Here is an 18,070-nt window from a genome sequence, read left to right on the forward strand (position 1 = left end):
TTGTAAATATAGGATATAAACGCAAAAGCAAATAGGTTTTTTACGTTTCGGGATATTTTTGAAGAAAAAAAAGAAACAGATGAAAAACATTTTAACTGATTGAACAGACTGCAAGATGTGACGATGTGAGATTTGGCAGAGGTACTATGGGAAGTGGAGAGAGTCGAGCGGCGAACTTTAAAGGAAAATCATATTCGGTCACGTTTTTCACGCGAAATTATGTCCCTTTGCTTCACCGAATCTTTGAGTGTTGCAGTTCCACCTTGGTTACCAACACCGTCATGGCAGCTACATACGTAACAAAACATGTATTCCACACCAGCAAGCATATCGTGGTTCCCACGGAAAATAGATTCTGGACGCTTGCGTCACATCAGGGATTTTTCACTTAACTCTTTGTCAAAAAGTCCCCACTTTTGACCCTCTCGGCATATCCTTAAAGGTACATTATCTAGGATCGGACATATCACGGATGTATGTTAAAAGATTCGTCGCCATATCTAGAACCAAGCCTATCCAGTATTTTTGATCAACTTTAAAATTTGTAAAACATTATCGGAATAAATCTGTGGGTTGCTTGTTGCATTCAATTTCCCATTCAAGAGGAGACCAAAATGTTATTGTTGTGTGAAATGACAAGGCCTTTTAAAATTCAGATTTATGTAAGACTTTGATCTAGGTTATCAAGGCAAACGAAAAGCACACACATGTTGTGCCGAGACAGTAGATACCTCCACTCCTGCCGTCGATATAGGTCGCCCAAGTTGTAGGCCACGTCAACAGCTTACACTAGTTGTCACGAATGTATATGGGTCATAAACATATCTCTATGTGCATGTGTTACTGGTGAGTCGATTCCCATAACGTCACTTGGAACCAAGAGCTGCTTGAATTGCACTCACGTGCCACTGGTTTGTGGAAAAGGTCTTCAGCAACCTATACTTGCCGTAGAAGGCGACTATGCTTGTCGTAAGAGGCCACTAACGGGATCAGGTGGTCAGGCTCCCTGACTTGGTTGATGCATGTCATCGTATCCAAATTGCGTTGATCGGTGCTAATTATTTACAGACAGTCGTCATATAGCTGGAATATTTCTGAGAGCGGTGTTAAACAACAAACAAACTAATGAAATGTTTTATTACGTTCTTCAGTGAATGCATTGGTCGTTGTGCGTGATTTAAACCTGTTGTCATTCAGCAGATGGAATAATAAGTTAACCTTTGTCAGGTTTGAAGGATTTCTTCGTCTCAGATAATGCATGTCCATATCTCCCCTACCAAGCGACTTGGTTGTTCTCTGTGTTGCTGTCTTACGACTGAATGTCCCCAGTCACGAAGGATCTAAGTTTACTGATTCTATCACCTCTAGAGAACACCTCGACATCCCCAACAAACAGGCTCCTCTCAAGATCTGGCTTATATTTGGCCGCTGGTGGGTTGCGGCCGTAAGCAATGGCGACCTCCCTCAGATAGTAGGAGGCGCTGCCACAGCACAGACCTATGTACTGTACGCCCAACTCCCGCGCTTCTGTAGCAAACTGGCGGATCTCGGCCCGGGTACACTGCAGGGGAGCTAACTCTGTCGGGAATGCCTTGCCTCCTGGACAGAAGAATGACATATGCAATTTTACGGAAATATACACGATATGCATGTCAAATGACTCGTTGTGTATATATATATATATATATATATATATATAAAGTTTACATCCCATCCCGTCCGCAAAGGTATAGTGATGATATGCATGTCAAATGACTCGTTGTTATATATATATAAAGTTTACATCCCATCCCGTCCGCAATGGTATTGTGATGATATGCATGTCAAATGACTCGTTGTTATATATATATATATATATATATATATATATATATATATATATATATATATATATTAAAAGTTTACATCCCGTCCGTAATGGTATAGTGATATGGAGGAGGCATATTTCACAAGTTCCAATGAATTAACAACCCATTGCAACAAAAGCACTAACCTGTCACCGGGTCTGTGAGGCACTGGAAGCACTTCTGTTGGGGCGTGGTGCGGAAGGTGACAGGCAGTGCAGCTATAGGACCCTGGACAGTCAGAGAAAACAGTGCAGTATTCACAATAGTGTGGCAAGCCCGATCAAACCCTAAGATATTATCGGTTAGCTAAAATCCTAAATTTAAACAAAAGATGAGAGAATAGACTCTGTTGAAGGACAGTTGATCCAGAAGGGAGGCAAGAGAGACTTACTCTGACAGGGACCATGAATCACCTTACAGGTCTGTCTGATCTGTTGACTCACCTGAGAGACTGTATCATGGACCAAGACTCACCTTACAGGTCTGTCTGATCTGTTGACTCACGAGAGAGACTGTATCATGGACCAAGACTCACCTTACAGGCCTGTCTGATCTGTTGACTCACGAGAGAGTCTGTATCATGGACCAAGACTCACCTTACAGGTGTCTCTGATCTGTTGACTCACGAGAGAGACTGTACCATGGACCAATACTCACCTTACAGGCCTGTCTGATCTGTTGACTCACGAGAGAGACTGTATCATGGACAAAGACTCACCTTACAGGTCTCTCTGATCTGTTGACTCACGAGAGAGACTGTATCATGGACCAAGACTCACCTTACAGGTCTGTCTGACCTGTTGATCCACCAGAGAGAATCTATCATGGACCATGACTTACCTTACAGGTCTGTCTGATCTGTTGACTCACGAGAGAGACTGTATCATGGACCAAGACTCACCTTACAGGTCTGTCTGACCTGTTGATCCACCAGAGAGAATCTATCATGGACCATGACTTACCTTACAGGCCTGTCTGATCTGTTAATCCACCAGAGAGAATCTATCATGGACCATGACTCACCTTACAGCTCTGTCTGATCTGCCTCAGTAGTGGCAACATGGTGGCCGGACCTCTACCACAGTTCAGACCCACGACTGCCGCCCCCTCCTCTTCTAGCCTCCTCAATGCCTGGGGGAAGGGGACGTCGTCTGTGGTTCTGTCCGGCACATACGCCGCCATTGTGATCACAGCAGGAAGACCTGGAGTTATAAACAGTATGATGCCGCATGACTCATCTAAGTATTCGACAAAACACGCCAAAAGGAATTTAATGGTAACTGCTAATATGTCGATGTGATTATGCGTCCGCCAATAAGTAACATATATTATAACGTGCCTTTTCCATACTTCCGGACGGCCTCTAGAGCGAGGCTGGCCTCACTACACGAGTCGAATGTCTCCGCAATAAAGTAGTCCGCCCTCCCCTTCACGGCCCACTCTACTTGTTCCTAGGGAAACGAATACAGTAACATGACATCATTAGGAAAGGAAAATGTCATAATCTTATAATCAGACATGCCATCGAAGTATCCAATACGGTCATCGACAGCATTACCGTAGACAAAACAGATGTGATCTTACGTTCTGTGTGCGTGGTGGGAAGGAGGGGGAGGGAGGGGGGAGGGGGTTGATGGCGGGGGCAGATTATTTTAAAATCACCACAAATTCGATTCTTTGAGACGAGTCGCCAAACCGTTTATTGAACATTCCTTTTATGAACAACAATAATGTCCAATTATCAATGTATTTGACTTAATATATGAGGACAAAGTATTTTTCCAGCATTGCCAGGAACAGATTAATCGTTTTCAAATAAAATAGACGGTCGGCCCCTCACTCTCAGTGGCCCACGAGGAAGTACTTGCACTAAGACTATCTGACAGTAAGACTAATATTATGTTCAGCAAAAGGCCGCGGTATTTCTTCCACAAAGAGATCTTAGCTCTTAGACTAGTGTGATTCCAATACTGTAACATAAAATTAAGGTAAAAAATAGTTTATGATGAATAACCTACTGCCTATGTTGTGTTGTTTGTATTGTTCGTATTGTTCATGGGGAGTTGTTTATTTATTCCAGATCTGAATCAAATTTGGGTAAAAAGTTGTATTGACATTGTAATACACTACATACTTTGAATATGGATTTGACCTCTTCCACAGACTCTGAATTTCCCGGGTCATATATTGTTGTGTTGGAAAGGTTTCCCGCCATTAGTGTTCCCGTTTTGTCAGCAACATCTCGCGCGATCTTCAATGCTGCGAGATTTAAGGCTTCAAGTTCATCTTCTCTTCCAATCATTCGCAGCTTTGCTCGGTGGCCGTAATACTGAAGAAGAGAAACTTTCATTCAACAAACTAGATATAGATACAATGTACAATGTATGGTCGGTGGTCGTGATACTGAAGAAGAGAAACTTTCATTCAACAATTTAGATATAGATACAATGTACAATGTATGGTCGGTGGACGTAATACTGATGAAGAGAAACTTTCATTCAACAATTAAGATATAGATATGGATACAATGTACAATGTATGGTCGTTGGTCGTGATACTGAAGAAGAAACTTTCATTCAACAATTTAGATATAGATACAATGTACAATGTATGGTCGGTGGCCGTGATACTGAAGAAGAAACTTTCATTCAACAATTTAGATATAGATACAATGTACAATGTATGGTCGGTGGTCGTGATACTGAAGAAGAGAAACTTTCATTCAACAATTTAGATATAGATACAATGTACAATGTATGGTCGGTGGCCGTGATACTGAAGAAGAAACTTTCATTCAACAATTTAGATATAGATACAATGTACAATGTATGGTCGGTGGACGTAATACTGATGAAGAGAAACTTTCATTCAACAATTAAGATATAGATATGGATACAATGTACAATGTATGGTCGTTGGTCGTGATACTGAAGAAGAAACTTTCATTCAACAATTTAGATATAGATACAATGTACAATGTATGGTCGGTGGCCGTGATACTGAAGAAGAGAAACTTTCATTCAACAAACGAGATATAGATATAGATACAATGTACAATGTATGGTCGGTGGTCGTGATACTGAAGAAGAGAAACTTTCATTCAACAATTTAGATATAGATACAATGTACAATGTATGGTCGTTGGTCGTGATACTGAAGAAGAAACTTTCATTCAACAAACTAGATATAGATACAATGTATAATGTATGGTCGGTGGCCGTGATACTGAAGAAGAAACTTTCATTCAACAATTTAGATATAGATACAATGTACAATGTATGGTCGGTGGCCGTGATACTGAAGAAGAGAAACTTTCATTCAACAAACGAGATATAGATATAGATACAATGTACAATGTATGGTCGGTGGTCGTGATACTGAAGAAGAGAAACTTTCATTCAACAATTTAGATATAGATACAATGTACAATGTATGGTCGGTGGCCGTGATACTGAAGAAGAGAAACTTTCATTCAACAAACTAGATATAGATACAATGTACAATGTATGGTCGGTGGTCGTGATACTGAAGAAGAGAAACTTTCATTCAACAATTTAGATATAGATACAATGTACAATGTATGGTCGGTGGACGTAATACTGATGAAGAGAAACTTTCATTCAACAATTAAGATATAGATATGGATACAATGTACAATGTATGGTCGTTGGTCGTGATACTGAAGAAGAAACTTTCATTCAACATTTAAGATATAGATACAATGTACAATGTATGGTCGGTGGCCGTGATACTGAAGAAGAGAAACTTTCATTCAACAAACTAGATATAGATACAATGTACAATGTATGGTCGGTGGTCGTGATACTGAAGAAGAGAAACTTTCATTCAACAATTTAGATATAGATACAATGTACAATGTATGGTCGGTGGCCGTGATACTGAAGAAGAGAAACTTTCATTCAACAAACTAGATATAGATACAATGTACAATGTATGGTCGGTGGTCGTGATACTGAAGAAGAGAAACTTTCATTCAACAATTTAGATATAGATACAATGTACAATGTATGGTCGGTGGTCGTAATACTGAAGAAGAGAAACTTTCATTCAACAAACTTGATATAGATACAATGTACAATGTATGGTCGGTGGTCGTGATACTGAAGAAGAGAAACTTTCATTCAACAATTTAGATATAGATACAATGTACAATGTATGGTCGGTGGACGTAATACTGATGAAGAGAAACTTTCATTCAACAATTAAGATATAGATATGGATACAATGTACAATGTATGGTCGTTGGTCGTGATACTGAAGAAGAAACTTTCATTCAACAATTTAGATATAGATACAATGTACAATGTATGGTCGGTGGTCGTGATACTGAAGAAGAGAAACTTTCATTCAACATTTAAGATATAGATACAATGTACAATGTATGGTCGGTGGCCGTGATACTGAAGAAGAGAAACTTTCATTCAACAAACTAGATATAGATACAATGTACAATGTATGGTCGGTGGTCGTGATACTGAAGAAGAGAAACTTTCATTCAACAATTTAGATATAGATACAATGTACAATGTATGGTCGGTGGACGTAATACAGATGAAGAGAAACTTTCATTCAACAAACTAGATATAGACACAATGTACAATGTATGGTCGTTGGTCGTGATACTGAAGAAGAAACTTTCATTCAACAATTTAGATATAGATACAATGTACAATGTATGGTCGGTGGTCGTGATACTGAAGAAGAGAAACTTTCATTCAACAATTTAGATATAGATACAATGTACAATGTATGGTCGGTGGTCGTGATACTGAAGAAGAGAAACTTTCATTCAACAATTTAGATATAGATACAATGTACAATGTATGGTCGGTGGCCGTGATACTGAAGAAGAGAAACTTTCATTCAACAAACTAGATATAGATACAATGTACAATGTATGGTCGGTGGACGTAATACTGATGAAGAGAAACTTTCATTCAACAATTAAGATATAGATATGGATACAATGTACAATGTATGGTCGTTGGTCGTGATACTGAAGAAGAAACTTTCATTCAACAATTTAGATATAGATACAATGTACAAAGTATGGTCGGTGGTCGTGATACTGAAGAAGAGAAACTTTCATTCAACATTTAAGATATAGATACAATGTACAATGTATGGTCGGTGGTCGTGATACTGAAGTAGATAATAAACTATAATGAAAACATCCGGCCTGTGGTTCAAGCCAAGGTTAAGGAAACTCAAAAGCAGTAGAACCCTACACGTATTGAAGTACCTATTGAGTAACACCATGTACTTCGCATGATAAACGGGGAATTAAGGGAAGTAAACAATCTCAAGAACAGAATATACGATGTACATTGACGGAGACACACAAACACGGCTTAGTCAGCAACAAGTATCACCGTAAAGGCCTCCACAACGTCACTTCCGGCATGGACAAATTCTTCATGGAGGTTTCGGACTCTTTCTGGATGATCCATAACCACTTCCGGTGTGAAGACTCCGGATCTGAGGTAACCTCTTCTCTCCAGCTCCCACAAGTATCCCTCCGCACAGATGACGTTCTCGCCATCTCGTAGTCTCTCCACCAAACCTTTCACTTGAAATATGAAAATAATGTAAATGTGACACAAAAGACGACACAAAGGTCGAGAAAGACTTTCTTGTGAGGGATTAACAACATAGCATCACCGCCGACGATATCGACCCCAGGCCTGTTTTGCCCCTGAGGTCGTATGCGTACAGTTATACTCAACCTCTTCTGAAACCAATATAGTGAAGAAACCCACCCAGTGTGAACCACATAACCGTGTCAATTGTACAAGTTTGTTTGGTTCTGCCCAGCAAATTGGTCCTTATACACCCACGGGGAGAACAAGGACAAGTTTATAATATGTGTTGAAAGATTTCCCCATTGCCAAAATGAAATGGTCTTTTGAAGAATCGTGTCTGTGCAAATGTCAATCTTTGAGTAGCAGACAATAGATAAATCATCGGCGGTGGAGTTCCGAATCCATACAAAAGATGACACTACCGTTTTACAAAGCTGCTAATAACACCAGCTCATTTTGTTGCAACCCTTTAATTCATTCAGCCGATTCTTACAAAAGTTTGCACATCGGTTTTTCATCTGTGCTGAGCTGCGATCCACAGTTGTAGGTTAAACTAAGATTAAACTGTCAGATTTGAAGGAGTAAGCATAAACTCCGAAACGTTGTGCGCCTCATGATGGAGAAGTTGACATCCATAAATTCGCTCTCTTACATGTAGATATATATTATTATTAGCAGTCCGACGTAGCGGTGCAGGAAAAATGCTGATCTCGGTGAAAACGAGCACTCACTGACCCACTCTTTCACTTATCACAATGTTCAGGCTAGAGTCCTTGATATAGCTGCCCTAAATGGAGATCTGACCTAGATGCTGATATTGGGTAAGGCAACTGCCGTAATGCCTGTAAATATCATACCAGCATTTGTGGTTCTGTCAATATATTACTGTCTTTCACTTTCGTCAACCTGCATTTCTATAGATCACTGATATACATGGTCCGTTCCTTAAATAGCTGGACTTTTTTAAAGCCGACGTTATCTACCCTAGGCCTGCTCTGCCCTTGAGGGTCATATACGTACATTTGCACTCTACCCCAGCAACCATTTTGGTGAAACTAAATATGATGAAAAAAAACTTGACGTTTATTTATCAGTGGGTTTGCTCCAGCGCAGGAAATTAATTTTCATATTTGTATTTCCCCATCAGACTCAAGGAGGGTCAGTTTTCAATGAATCTTCATCAGTGAGTGAGTGAGTGGTTTTACGCCGCTTTTAGCAATATTCCAGCAATATCACGGCGGGTGACACCAGAAATCGGCTTCACACATTGTACCCATGTCGGGAATCGAACCCGGGTCTTCGGCGTGACGAGCGAACGCTTTAACCACCAGGCTACCCGACCACCCCTCTTCACCAGTGAAAACCCAGACCTCCAGACGCACCTGTGAGGAACACCCATACATGTATGTCTGAACCGGTATATCCCTGTCCCCGAAAACAGCCCGTGACGTCCACTGTATAATCCGCCCACCCGACTAGTCGATGCCAGACAACATCTATCCGTTCACTTTAACAGGGAAATCATTGGTATATTTGGTAAGTTGGCAGCCGTTTCAGGTATCGTAACAATGAACATAGAAATAGAGTATATTCGGTAGGTATTCGCCCAGATAACCCAAACACATCATTACAAAGGTTCAGATCTGTGACTCGATTGTCCACGTCCAAATTATTGTTTAAAATCCAAAGCTCAACTGCGTAAACAGTTTTGACATTTTCTAGTACTTATCAACCCAGTGTTTGCCTTTTATCCCTTGCTATGCATGCTAGGTGGCGCTCTACTGTTAATACACAACATGCTAGGTGGCGCTCTACTGTTAATACTCAACACGCTAGGTGGCGCTCTTCTGTTAATACACAACACGCTAGGTGGCGCTCTACTGTTAATACACAACATGCTAGGTGGCGCTCTACTGTTAATACTCAACACGCTAGGTGGCGCTCTTCTGTTAATACACAACATGCTAGGTGGCGCTCTACTGTTAATACTCAACACGCTAGGTGGCGCTCTTCTGTTAATACACAACATGCTAGGTGGCGCTCTTCTGTTAATACACAACATGCTAGGTGGCGCTCTACTGTTAATACTCAACACGCTAGGTGGCACTCTTCTGTTAATACACAACATGCTAGGTGGCGCTCTACTGTTAATACTCAACACGCTAGGTGGCGCTCTTCTGTTAATACACAACATGCCAGGTGGCACTCTTCCGTTAATACTCCACATGATGATGATGATGATGATGATGATGATGATGATGAAAGTATATTTATAACGCGCTACTTTCCATATACAAAATGTATGCTCAAAGCGCCACAATGTCAATTACTTAATTTACAATGTGTACATAGCAGTAGGAGCAACTACGAGCGTATGTCAAGAATTCATACGTCGTAGTTCTTTCGGTAAAGGCGTGTAATCAATTTCTGGAAGTAGTCCAGGCTAATTTCTAGCGGGAGTTCATTCTAGAGAATTACTGCGCTGAAGCTAAAAGATCTCTTGCCAAAAGAGTTTAGTTTCCTCTCGAGGAGAGTAGTACATGTTTGTCAGCAGATCGTAAGGCTCTTATCCCAGGTGGCGCTCTTCTGTTAATACACCACATGTTAGATGGCACTCTTCTGTTAATACACCACATGTTAGGTGGCACTCTTCTGTTAATACACCACATGCAAGGTGACACGTCTGTTAATACACCACATGCAAGGTGTCTCTTCTGTTAATACACCACATGTTAGGTGGCACTCTTCTGTTAATACACCACATGTTAGGTGGCGCTCTTCTGTTAATACACCACATGCAAGGTGACACTTCTGTTACCACACCACATGCAAGGTGACACTTCTGTTAATACACCACATGCAAGGTGACACTTCTGTTACCACACCACATGCAAGGTGACACTTCTGTTAATACACCACATGCAAGGTGACACGTCTGTTACCACACCACATGCAAGGTGACACTTCTGTTAATACACCACATGCAAGGTGACACGTCTGTTACCACACCACATGCAAGGTGACACTTCTGTTAATACACCACATGCAAGGTGACACGACTGTTACCATACCACATGCAAGGTGACACTTCTGTTAATACACCACATGTTAGGTGGCGCTCTTCTGTTAATACACCACATGCAAGGTGACACTTCTGTTACCACACCACATGCAAGGTGACACTTCTGTTAATACACCACATGCAAGGTGACACGTCTGTTACCACACCACATGCAAGGTGACTTCTGTTAATACACCACATGCAAGATGACACTTCTGTTACCACATCACATGTAAGGTGACACGTCTGTTACCACACCACATGCAAGGTGACACTTCTGTTAATACACCACATGTTAGGTGGCGCTCTTCTGTTAATACACCACATGCAAGGTGACACTTCTGTTACCACACCACATGCAAGGTGACACTTCTGTTAATACACAACATGTAAGGTGACACTTCTAATAATACACCACATGCAAGGTGACACGTCTGTTACCACACCACATGCAAGGTGACACTTCTGTTACCACACCACATGCAAAGTGACACTTCTGTTACCACACCACATGCAAGGTGACACTTCTGTTAATACACCACATGCAAGGTGACACTTCTGTTACCACACCACATGCAAGGTGACACTTCTGTTAATACACCACATGCAAGGTGACACGTCTGTTACCACACCACATGCAAGATGACACTTCTGTTAATACACCACATGTTAGGTGGCGCTCTTCTGTTAATACACCACATGCAAGGTGACACTTCTGTTACCACACCACATGCAAGGTGACACTTCTGTTAATACACCACATGCAAGGTGACACGTCTGTTACCACACCACATGCAAGGTGACACTTCTGTTAATACACCACATGCAAGGTGACACGTCTGTTACCACACCACATGCAAGGTGACACTTCTGTTAATACACCACATGTTAGGTGGCGCTCTTCTGTTAATGCACCACATGCAAGGTGACACTTCTGTTAATAAACGTTACTTACTTACTTATATTGGAGATGTTACGTGTGCTTTCCGACTGCAAGCGCATGACGCACACGCGCCCGCCAGGCCATTAAATGTGTTTCCGAAAGGGGGGAAAGGAAGTGGTGGTGCAACCCAGGAGGGGGGTTTAAGGGTTGCTTATATAGTAATTGTGAGATTTTGAAATTTGGAATGAATGCCAAGAGTGGGTAGGGGACGAACTAAAGGAGCTATGTGATTTTGGTTTTATGAGTTTATTTGGGGTTTAAATGCGACTAATTAGTCCTGTTTTAATTAAGAATATGCCTAAGGCTTTGAATTTTTCTAATTTATTTTATGGATTTAGGATTGGTTCTAGAGTAAGTGCAGTATTAAGATTTAGGGTGGTTTGTAGTGTTGTTCGGTGTGTTTGGTAGTGTGTGCAGTGAATGAGTACATGTTCTGGTGTTTCTTGTTGTTTGCAATGTGGGCAGTTTCCTGTTGCGTGTAGTTTAGCTATTTTAAGGTGGTTATTTACTTTGGTGTGGCCTGTTTGTAGTTTAGTGATTATTCTATCGATTTTTTTTGATGGGTGTAGTATTTATGGTTAGTTAGTTGTGTTTTAAGAACTTTTCTAATTTGGCTATTTGAGTTTAGGTATATATTTTGCCATTTTTTGGTGTTTTTTTGTTTAGTGACACTTTTAATTTCTGATTTTGAGATAGGTAGGTTTAAGCTTATTTCTGGGAGTTAAAGGGATAATTTGGCTGCTTTATCGGCGTTTTCATTGCCAAAGATTCCTACGTGGGCGGGGATCCAAATGAATTCTATTTGTTTGCCTGCCATAGTCGTTTGAGCTTTAGAGTATTTGGTTTATTAGTTTGGGGCGGTTTTTTGTGTTTTTAGTTTTGAGGGCTTGCTGTCCACTGAGGGAGTCGGTTAGAATAAGGATTTTGGGGTTTTTTTAGATTGCTGATTTGTAGGACTGAGGCCATGCCCATAAGTTCGGCCGTGAATATGGATTGTTGTTTGGGAGTCGGTAGGATTGGGTGATTTTAGTTGGTTGTGCGATGTGGACTCCGAAGCCTGTGTGTTTGGAGATCGGATCTGAGGATCCGTCTGTGTATATGTGACACCAATTTGGCTAATTTTCGTGTATGTATGCTAGTGTGGTGGTTTTAGCGATGTTAGGGTCAGTCTGTTTATTTAGTGTATTGGCTAGTGTTGTGTCTAGCTAAGGTATTTTAAGTGTTTGGGGTGAAGATATTTGATTGTTTACTGTTTTGTTTGAGATTACTTATTTTGTGTTCTTTTAGGTAATTGATTATTATTTGGGTTATTGGAGTAAGCAGTGGATGTTTCCGGGCTAGGGCTTGGTTTCTGGCGCTAATATTGTTGTTTATTATGTTTTGGATTAGAGGGTTTGATTGGGACGCGGCCCAGAAGTTTAGGGTTAGTTATTCCCTACGTAGTTTAAGTGGCATTTCTCCTGTTAAGGCCTGGAGTGATGTGCTGGAGGTGCCATGTTGAGTTCGTGTGATTAGTTTTAGAGCCTAAAACTGGTTTGAGTCTAGTTTTTTAATGAGAGAGCTGTTTAGGGTGTTGTAAATGGAACAGCCGTAGTCTAGTTTAGATCTAATTAGTGATATATAGAGTGAGAGGAGGGTGTCCTTGGAGGCCCCCCAGTTGGAGCCGGTTAGGCATCTTAGCGTATTTAGATCTTTGCTGCATTTGGTTATTAGGTTTTTAATGTGTGCATTCCCAGGTAAGATGTTCAACGAAGATTAATCCTAGAAATTTTGTTTGTTTTTGAAATTTGATTTGTTTGTTGTTTAGTTTGAGATTTTGGGAGGCGGGTTGCATATTTTTGTGTTTAAATACTATTCCTGTTGTTTTTTCCGAGTTTAGGGAGAAGCCCCATTTGTCTGCCCATTGCTGTATTTTATTTAGAGATTTTTTAAGTAAGTTTTGGGCCATTTTGATGCTTTTAGTGCGGATCCAGTGGGCTCCATCATCCGCAAATGTTTACTCGGGGGGGGTGGGGGGTGGGGTAATCCCTCGAAAACGTCGTTGATCATAATATTGAAGAGTGTGGGGCTTAGGATGCTGCCCTGGGAAGTGCCATTTTCTAGGGGACATTGGTCCGATAGAGTTTGGTCTATGCCCACGGTGATTTTGCGGTTTGTAAAGAAACTTTGAATGTAGTTTATGATCTGACCTTTAAGTCCTATTTTTTGTAGTTTTTTGTATTAGCGTGTGCCAAACCATGTCGAATGCTTTTGAGAAGTCTAGAAAGATGCCTGTAGTATATTGTTTGCTGAGTTGGCCTGTTTTAATGGCCTGCTCTAATCGGGCAAGGTTATCTAGGGTTGAGCGGCCAGGAGTGAAACCGCTTTGGTCTGGATTGATTATGTTTTTTTGTTCTAAATAGTATTGTCGCCTGTTTTTTTGCCATTGCTTCCATTACTTTGCATAAGTTAGAAGTTAGGGAAATTGGTCTGTATGAGTTAGCCTGGTCAGCTGGTTTGTTTGGTTTGGGGATCGGTATGACCATAGCTTGTTTCCAAGGTGATGGGACCTGTCCGTTTAGATATATGAGGTTATAGAGTTTTAGAAGAGTTTGTAGTAGTTTGGGGGTTAGTTGTTTAATTATCTGGTAGGGAGTGAGATTAAAGCCTGGGGCTGTGCCCTTTTTCCTATTTTTGAGGACGTGGAGTAGTTCTTCCATTGTGTATGGGGGATTTATTTCTAGGTTATTATCTTTTGGTTCTTTGGTAAATTTGGTTTCTGATTTTAGTTGTTCCTGGAATTTTAGGTTGAAGTTGCTGTTACTACTGACGGCCGAAAAGTGGTTTGCTAGGTTATTTGCTTTTTGAGAGGGGTTGGTTGAATTGTTTATGTTGGGAGGTTTTTTATGACGTTTAATGCCCCTAATGGCGTGGATTTTGCGCCAGACCGTTCTGGCGTCCGTGTGGCGATTAAATTCTTCGCAGAACGTTTTCCAATTTCTTGTTTTAGCTGTTTTGACTAGGCTTTGTACTTGGTGGTTTAGTTCGTGTTCTATTTTTAGATGTTTGAAGTCACGTTTGGCTTTATTGAATGCGGTTTTGCGTTTACGTCTAGTTTGTTCTATTTCTTCGTTCCACCACGGAACCGTAGGTTTGCCTATTTTAGTTGTGGAAAAGTGGATGGAGCTTTTGGCTGCGTTGATTATATAGTCTGTTAGGTTTTTGCGATATGTTTCGAGGTCGTTACTTTCTATATCCTCTAGATTAGCCTGGTTGCAGATTTCCTGAAATTTGTCCCAGTTTTGGTTCCTGGTTTTGAGTTGGTGTTGGGATGTTTAAGTCTTCTATAGTTATATATATGGGGAAGTGGTCACTGCCTAAAGGTACTCCGTGTACATCCCATTGAATGCTTTGGGCTAGATCTGGGGTGCATATAGTTAGGTTGATAGCCGACATTGTGTGGTGGATTTTGCCGTATCTAGTGGTTTGGCTGTTATTTTGAAGTATTAAATCGTTTTCTTCTATCCATTCTGAGATTAGTTTGCTATGTTTATCTAATTTGTCAGCAATGCTCCAGGTGGTGGACATTGAAGTCTCCAAGGAAGATTGTTGATTTATTTCCTATTTAGATGAGCGTGTCTAGATCCTCTGATTTAACTTGTTTTTCTGCCCAGTGGTATATATATATTTATTTACTTTGTTTTTGATTGTAATTTGGATGCCATTTGCTTCTAAGTTTGGTGTGTTTATTTTGATTTCTTCGTAATTTCGTAATACACGGCTTAGTTCTTGGTCTTATACAAGACGCACAGACACAGCGGCCTTTAGACTAACATCTAGTCTCTGAAATGAACATATCGTACAGAAAAAACAGTTGTTCAGTTGTCTTAATAAAAATATAATAAAAGGGAGCCCAGTGACTCTCTTTATTTTCAGATACTGCAGTAATCTAGACTTGCCAAACATTATAGACTTGCATGGGCTGTATTTGATATGTATTTGTATCAGGGTCTGTAAGACAGATTAAGAGGCCTCCTGCCACATAGGGACCCCAGAGCGCGGAGATGAGGTAGGAATACTCTTGTACAAACCGACTGGAGTGTGCATTGTTGTGATGAGGAATCCTCATTATCACCGTCATGAGCAAAGCGTGTTGTTATTCTTGTGATGATAAATGCATCGCAGCCTTTGCACATCAGTAACATATTTCAAACTATTTTTGAAAAAGACAACAGAAAACTACCAGTTTCAGCGCAACTGAGCAACTACTCTAAAATCAACGGGATATGTTCACGAAAACACAAAACTAACCACTGCCATATGTCCCAACCCTTTTCTTACCATACGTGTTACATGCGGAGTGGATGAATTGTCTTATTCAGTTAAGCAGACCCATCACTCCCCAACGCTATTGCCTTGTAACTGAATCCAGCACTATATTCACGAGTTAGTGATAACTGAGATAAATGCATGAATAAATACATACTATAAACGATAATTGGGTACAATGTTCAATGTAGACCCGTTACACTAGAAACACGCTCAGCGAGAATCCCACTTTCGTCTCCCCATAACAATAACGATGAGGTCTTACTAGAATAAAAACAGAAATGTTGATGAATTGCACAATAAGCCGTAGTCTGTAATCATCCTACAGGTGTTAACCTGATGGGGCATTGGCGGTCTGATCTGACTTACCTGTCGATGCCATGCTGACATACAATCTGTGTCTCTCTCCACCAGACACAACACTCCTTCTGATTCTGTGTGCTGCCACCCCTGTGTGATAATGGTATGTCCCAGGTCACTCGGTTAGGCGTGTCGTTTTCTGGTCACTGTTTACTCAGTTACACAATCTACAGTTTGATATAATCATCAGAGGTGAGGTGAAATGGGGTTTAACGTCGCGTCCAAGATTACTGTGTGTGGCTGCTTGTACTTGTCCGGACTGATGTTCCAAAAAACGTAAATGAGATATATTTTTATTAAACGAAAGACCACGGTGCAAACTAATTCTCATCTGTGCTGAGCTGCGATCCACAGTTGTAGGTTAAACTAAGATTAAACTGTCAGATTTGAAGGAGTAAGCATAAACTCCGAAACGTTGTGCGCCTCATGATGGAGAAGTTGACATCCATAAATTCGCTCTCTTACATGTAGATATATATTATTATTAGCAGTCCGACGTAGCGGTGCAGGAAAAATGCTGATCTCGGTGAAAACGAGCACTCACTGACCCACTCTTTCACTTATCACAATGTTCAGGCTAGAGTCCTTGATATAGCTGCCCTAAATGGAGATCTGACCTAGATGCTGATATTGGGTAAGGCAATTGCCGTAATGCCTGTAAATATCATATCAGCATTTGTGGTTCTGTCAATATATTACTGTCTTTCACTTTCGTCAACCTGCATTTCTATAGATCCCTGATATACATGGTCCGTTCCTTAAATAGCTGGACTTTTTTAAAGCCGATGTTATCTGCCCTAGGCCTGCTCTGCTCTGTCGATGCCATGCTGAGGTACAATCTTATATAGCGACGTGCATGCACGGGTGTGTGTGGCTGCTTGTACTAGTCCGGGCTGATGCCGATTTATAATGCTAGCACACTGAGGTACCATGCCGCAGTTTAACATGAATACCCCACTCACTGACTCCGAGCCGACCAGTCCTTTTTTAGCCCCCTTAATGCCGAGCGCCAGACACGGTAACAACAAGTATCTTTTAACGTCTTTTAGTATGACGCAGCCGGGGATCCGGCCGGACGCTCTACCACTAGACCACGGAGGGGGTCTAATTATCATAGAGAATACCTTCCTGAATAACCCGTTGGGATATTCACAATAACAATAAAATGGCAAAACAATAGCTGTGTCTGCACTATTACAGAAAGCACGAAATGTGAACTTACTCTTTGTGGTATGGTAATATTTCAGTGCAGCCTTAAGAGTCTCTCAAACTTCCACGGACAAATGAATAAACAAATGAATTAATAAAAGAATGAATCAATAAATGAAGGAAGGAAGCAAGCAAATACTGTAAAGAATCTGTTTTCTTTTCCCCATTTTGACTACTCCAACTTCACCTAGACAGTCACCGAACCATGAACAATATGTATTGAAACTAATTCAAAATGGGAAGTAGTTATAATGGAAAGACACTAGTTTCAGTTGATTATGTGAAAAATGTAATTTAAACACGCCCCTTCGTTGTAACGGCCGAACTCCTTCACCGCGAGACTACCCACACCGTCCCTGTTTTGGGTCTGATTTCCTCGCGGACTCAGTTTAAACTTTTCATCTCTTAGACGATGTTGTTCAATGTATCAAGGAGAATTATAAGAGACAGTGTTGTCTCATTTTTTCTGTACACTCAAGTTTCCAATAATATCGTCGGTAAGTCGGGATATCTGACAGTATGTGTTCTAACGCGACCACATCTGGAGAACATGGTTACGTTCAGCGATCCAGACATCAGACAGACAGACAGACAGTGGTATAACTGTGCTTGGTTCACTGTGCTCCTACAATAGACATTGTGATGTGCCTAGTTCTACACACTGATGTTGTTCCTTATCCTACACCACTGCGCCATGACGCGGCAGGTTGTTCTTTTGTTTGTTGTTTCACGCCGCTCT

The 18,070-nt window shown here is 40.9% G+C and overlaps 1 protein-coding gene across 1 annotated transcript; it reads right to left on the reverse strand.

Moving 5' to 3' along the window:
• Positions 1 to 1,120: 1,120 nt before the first annotated feature.
• On the reverse strand, positions 1,121 to 16,315 carry LOC124140307 (betaine--homocysteine S-methyltransferase 1-like). The gene is made up of 7 exons (XM_046507817.2): positions 16,132 to 16,315; positions 7,241 to 7,437; positions 3,982 to 4,176; positions 3,187 to 3,298; positions 2,871 to 3,049; positions 1,994 to 2,075; positions 1,121 to 1,599 (listed from the first exon to the last, which is right to left on the reverse strand). The coding sequence occupies exons 1-7, from the start codon at positions 16,142 to 16,144 to the stop codon at positions 1,310 to 1,312; spliced, it is 1,068 nt and encodes a 355-aa protein (XP_046363773.2). The 5' UTR covers positions 16,145 to 16,315; the 3' UTR covers positions 1,121 to 1,309.
• Positions 16,316 to 18,070: the final 1,755 nt, after the last annotated feature.

The sequence above is a fragment of the Haliotis rufescens genome, unplaced genomic scaffold (genome assembly GCF_023055435.1).
Source record: "Haliotis rufescens isolate VD_foot unplaced genomic scaffold, xgHalRufe1.0.p SCAF_5, whole genome shotgun sequence".
NCBI classification, from domain to species: Eukaryota; Metazoa; Mollusca; class Gastropoda; order Lepetellida; family Haliotidae; genus Haliotis; species Haliotis rufescens.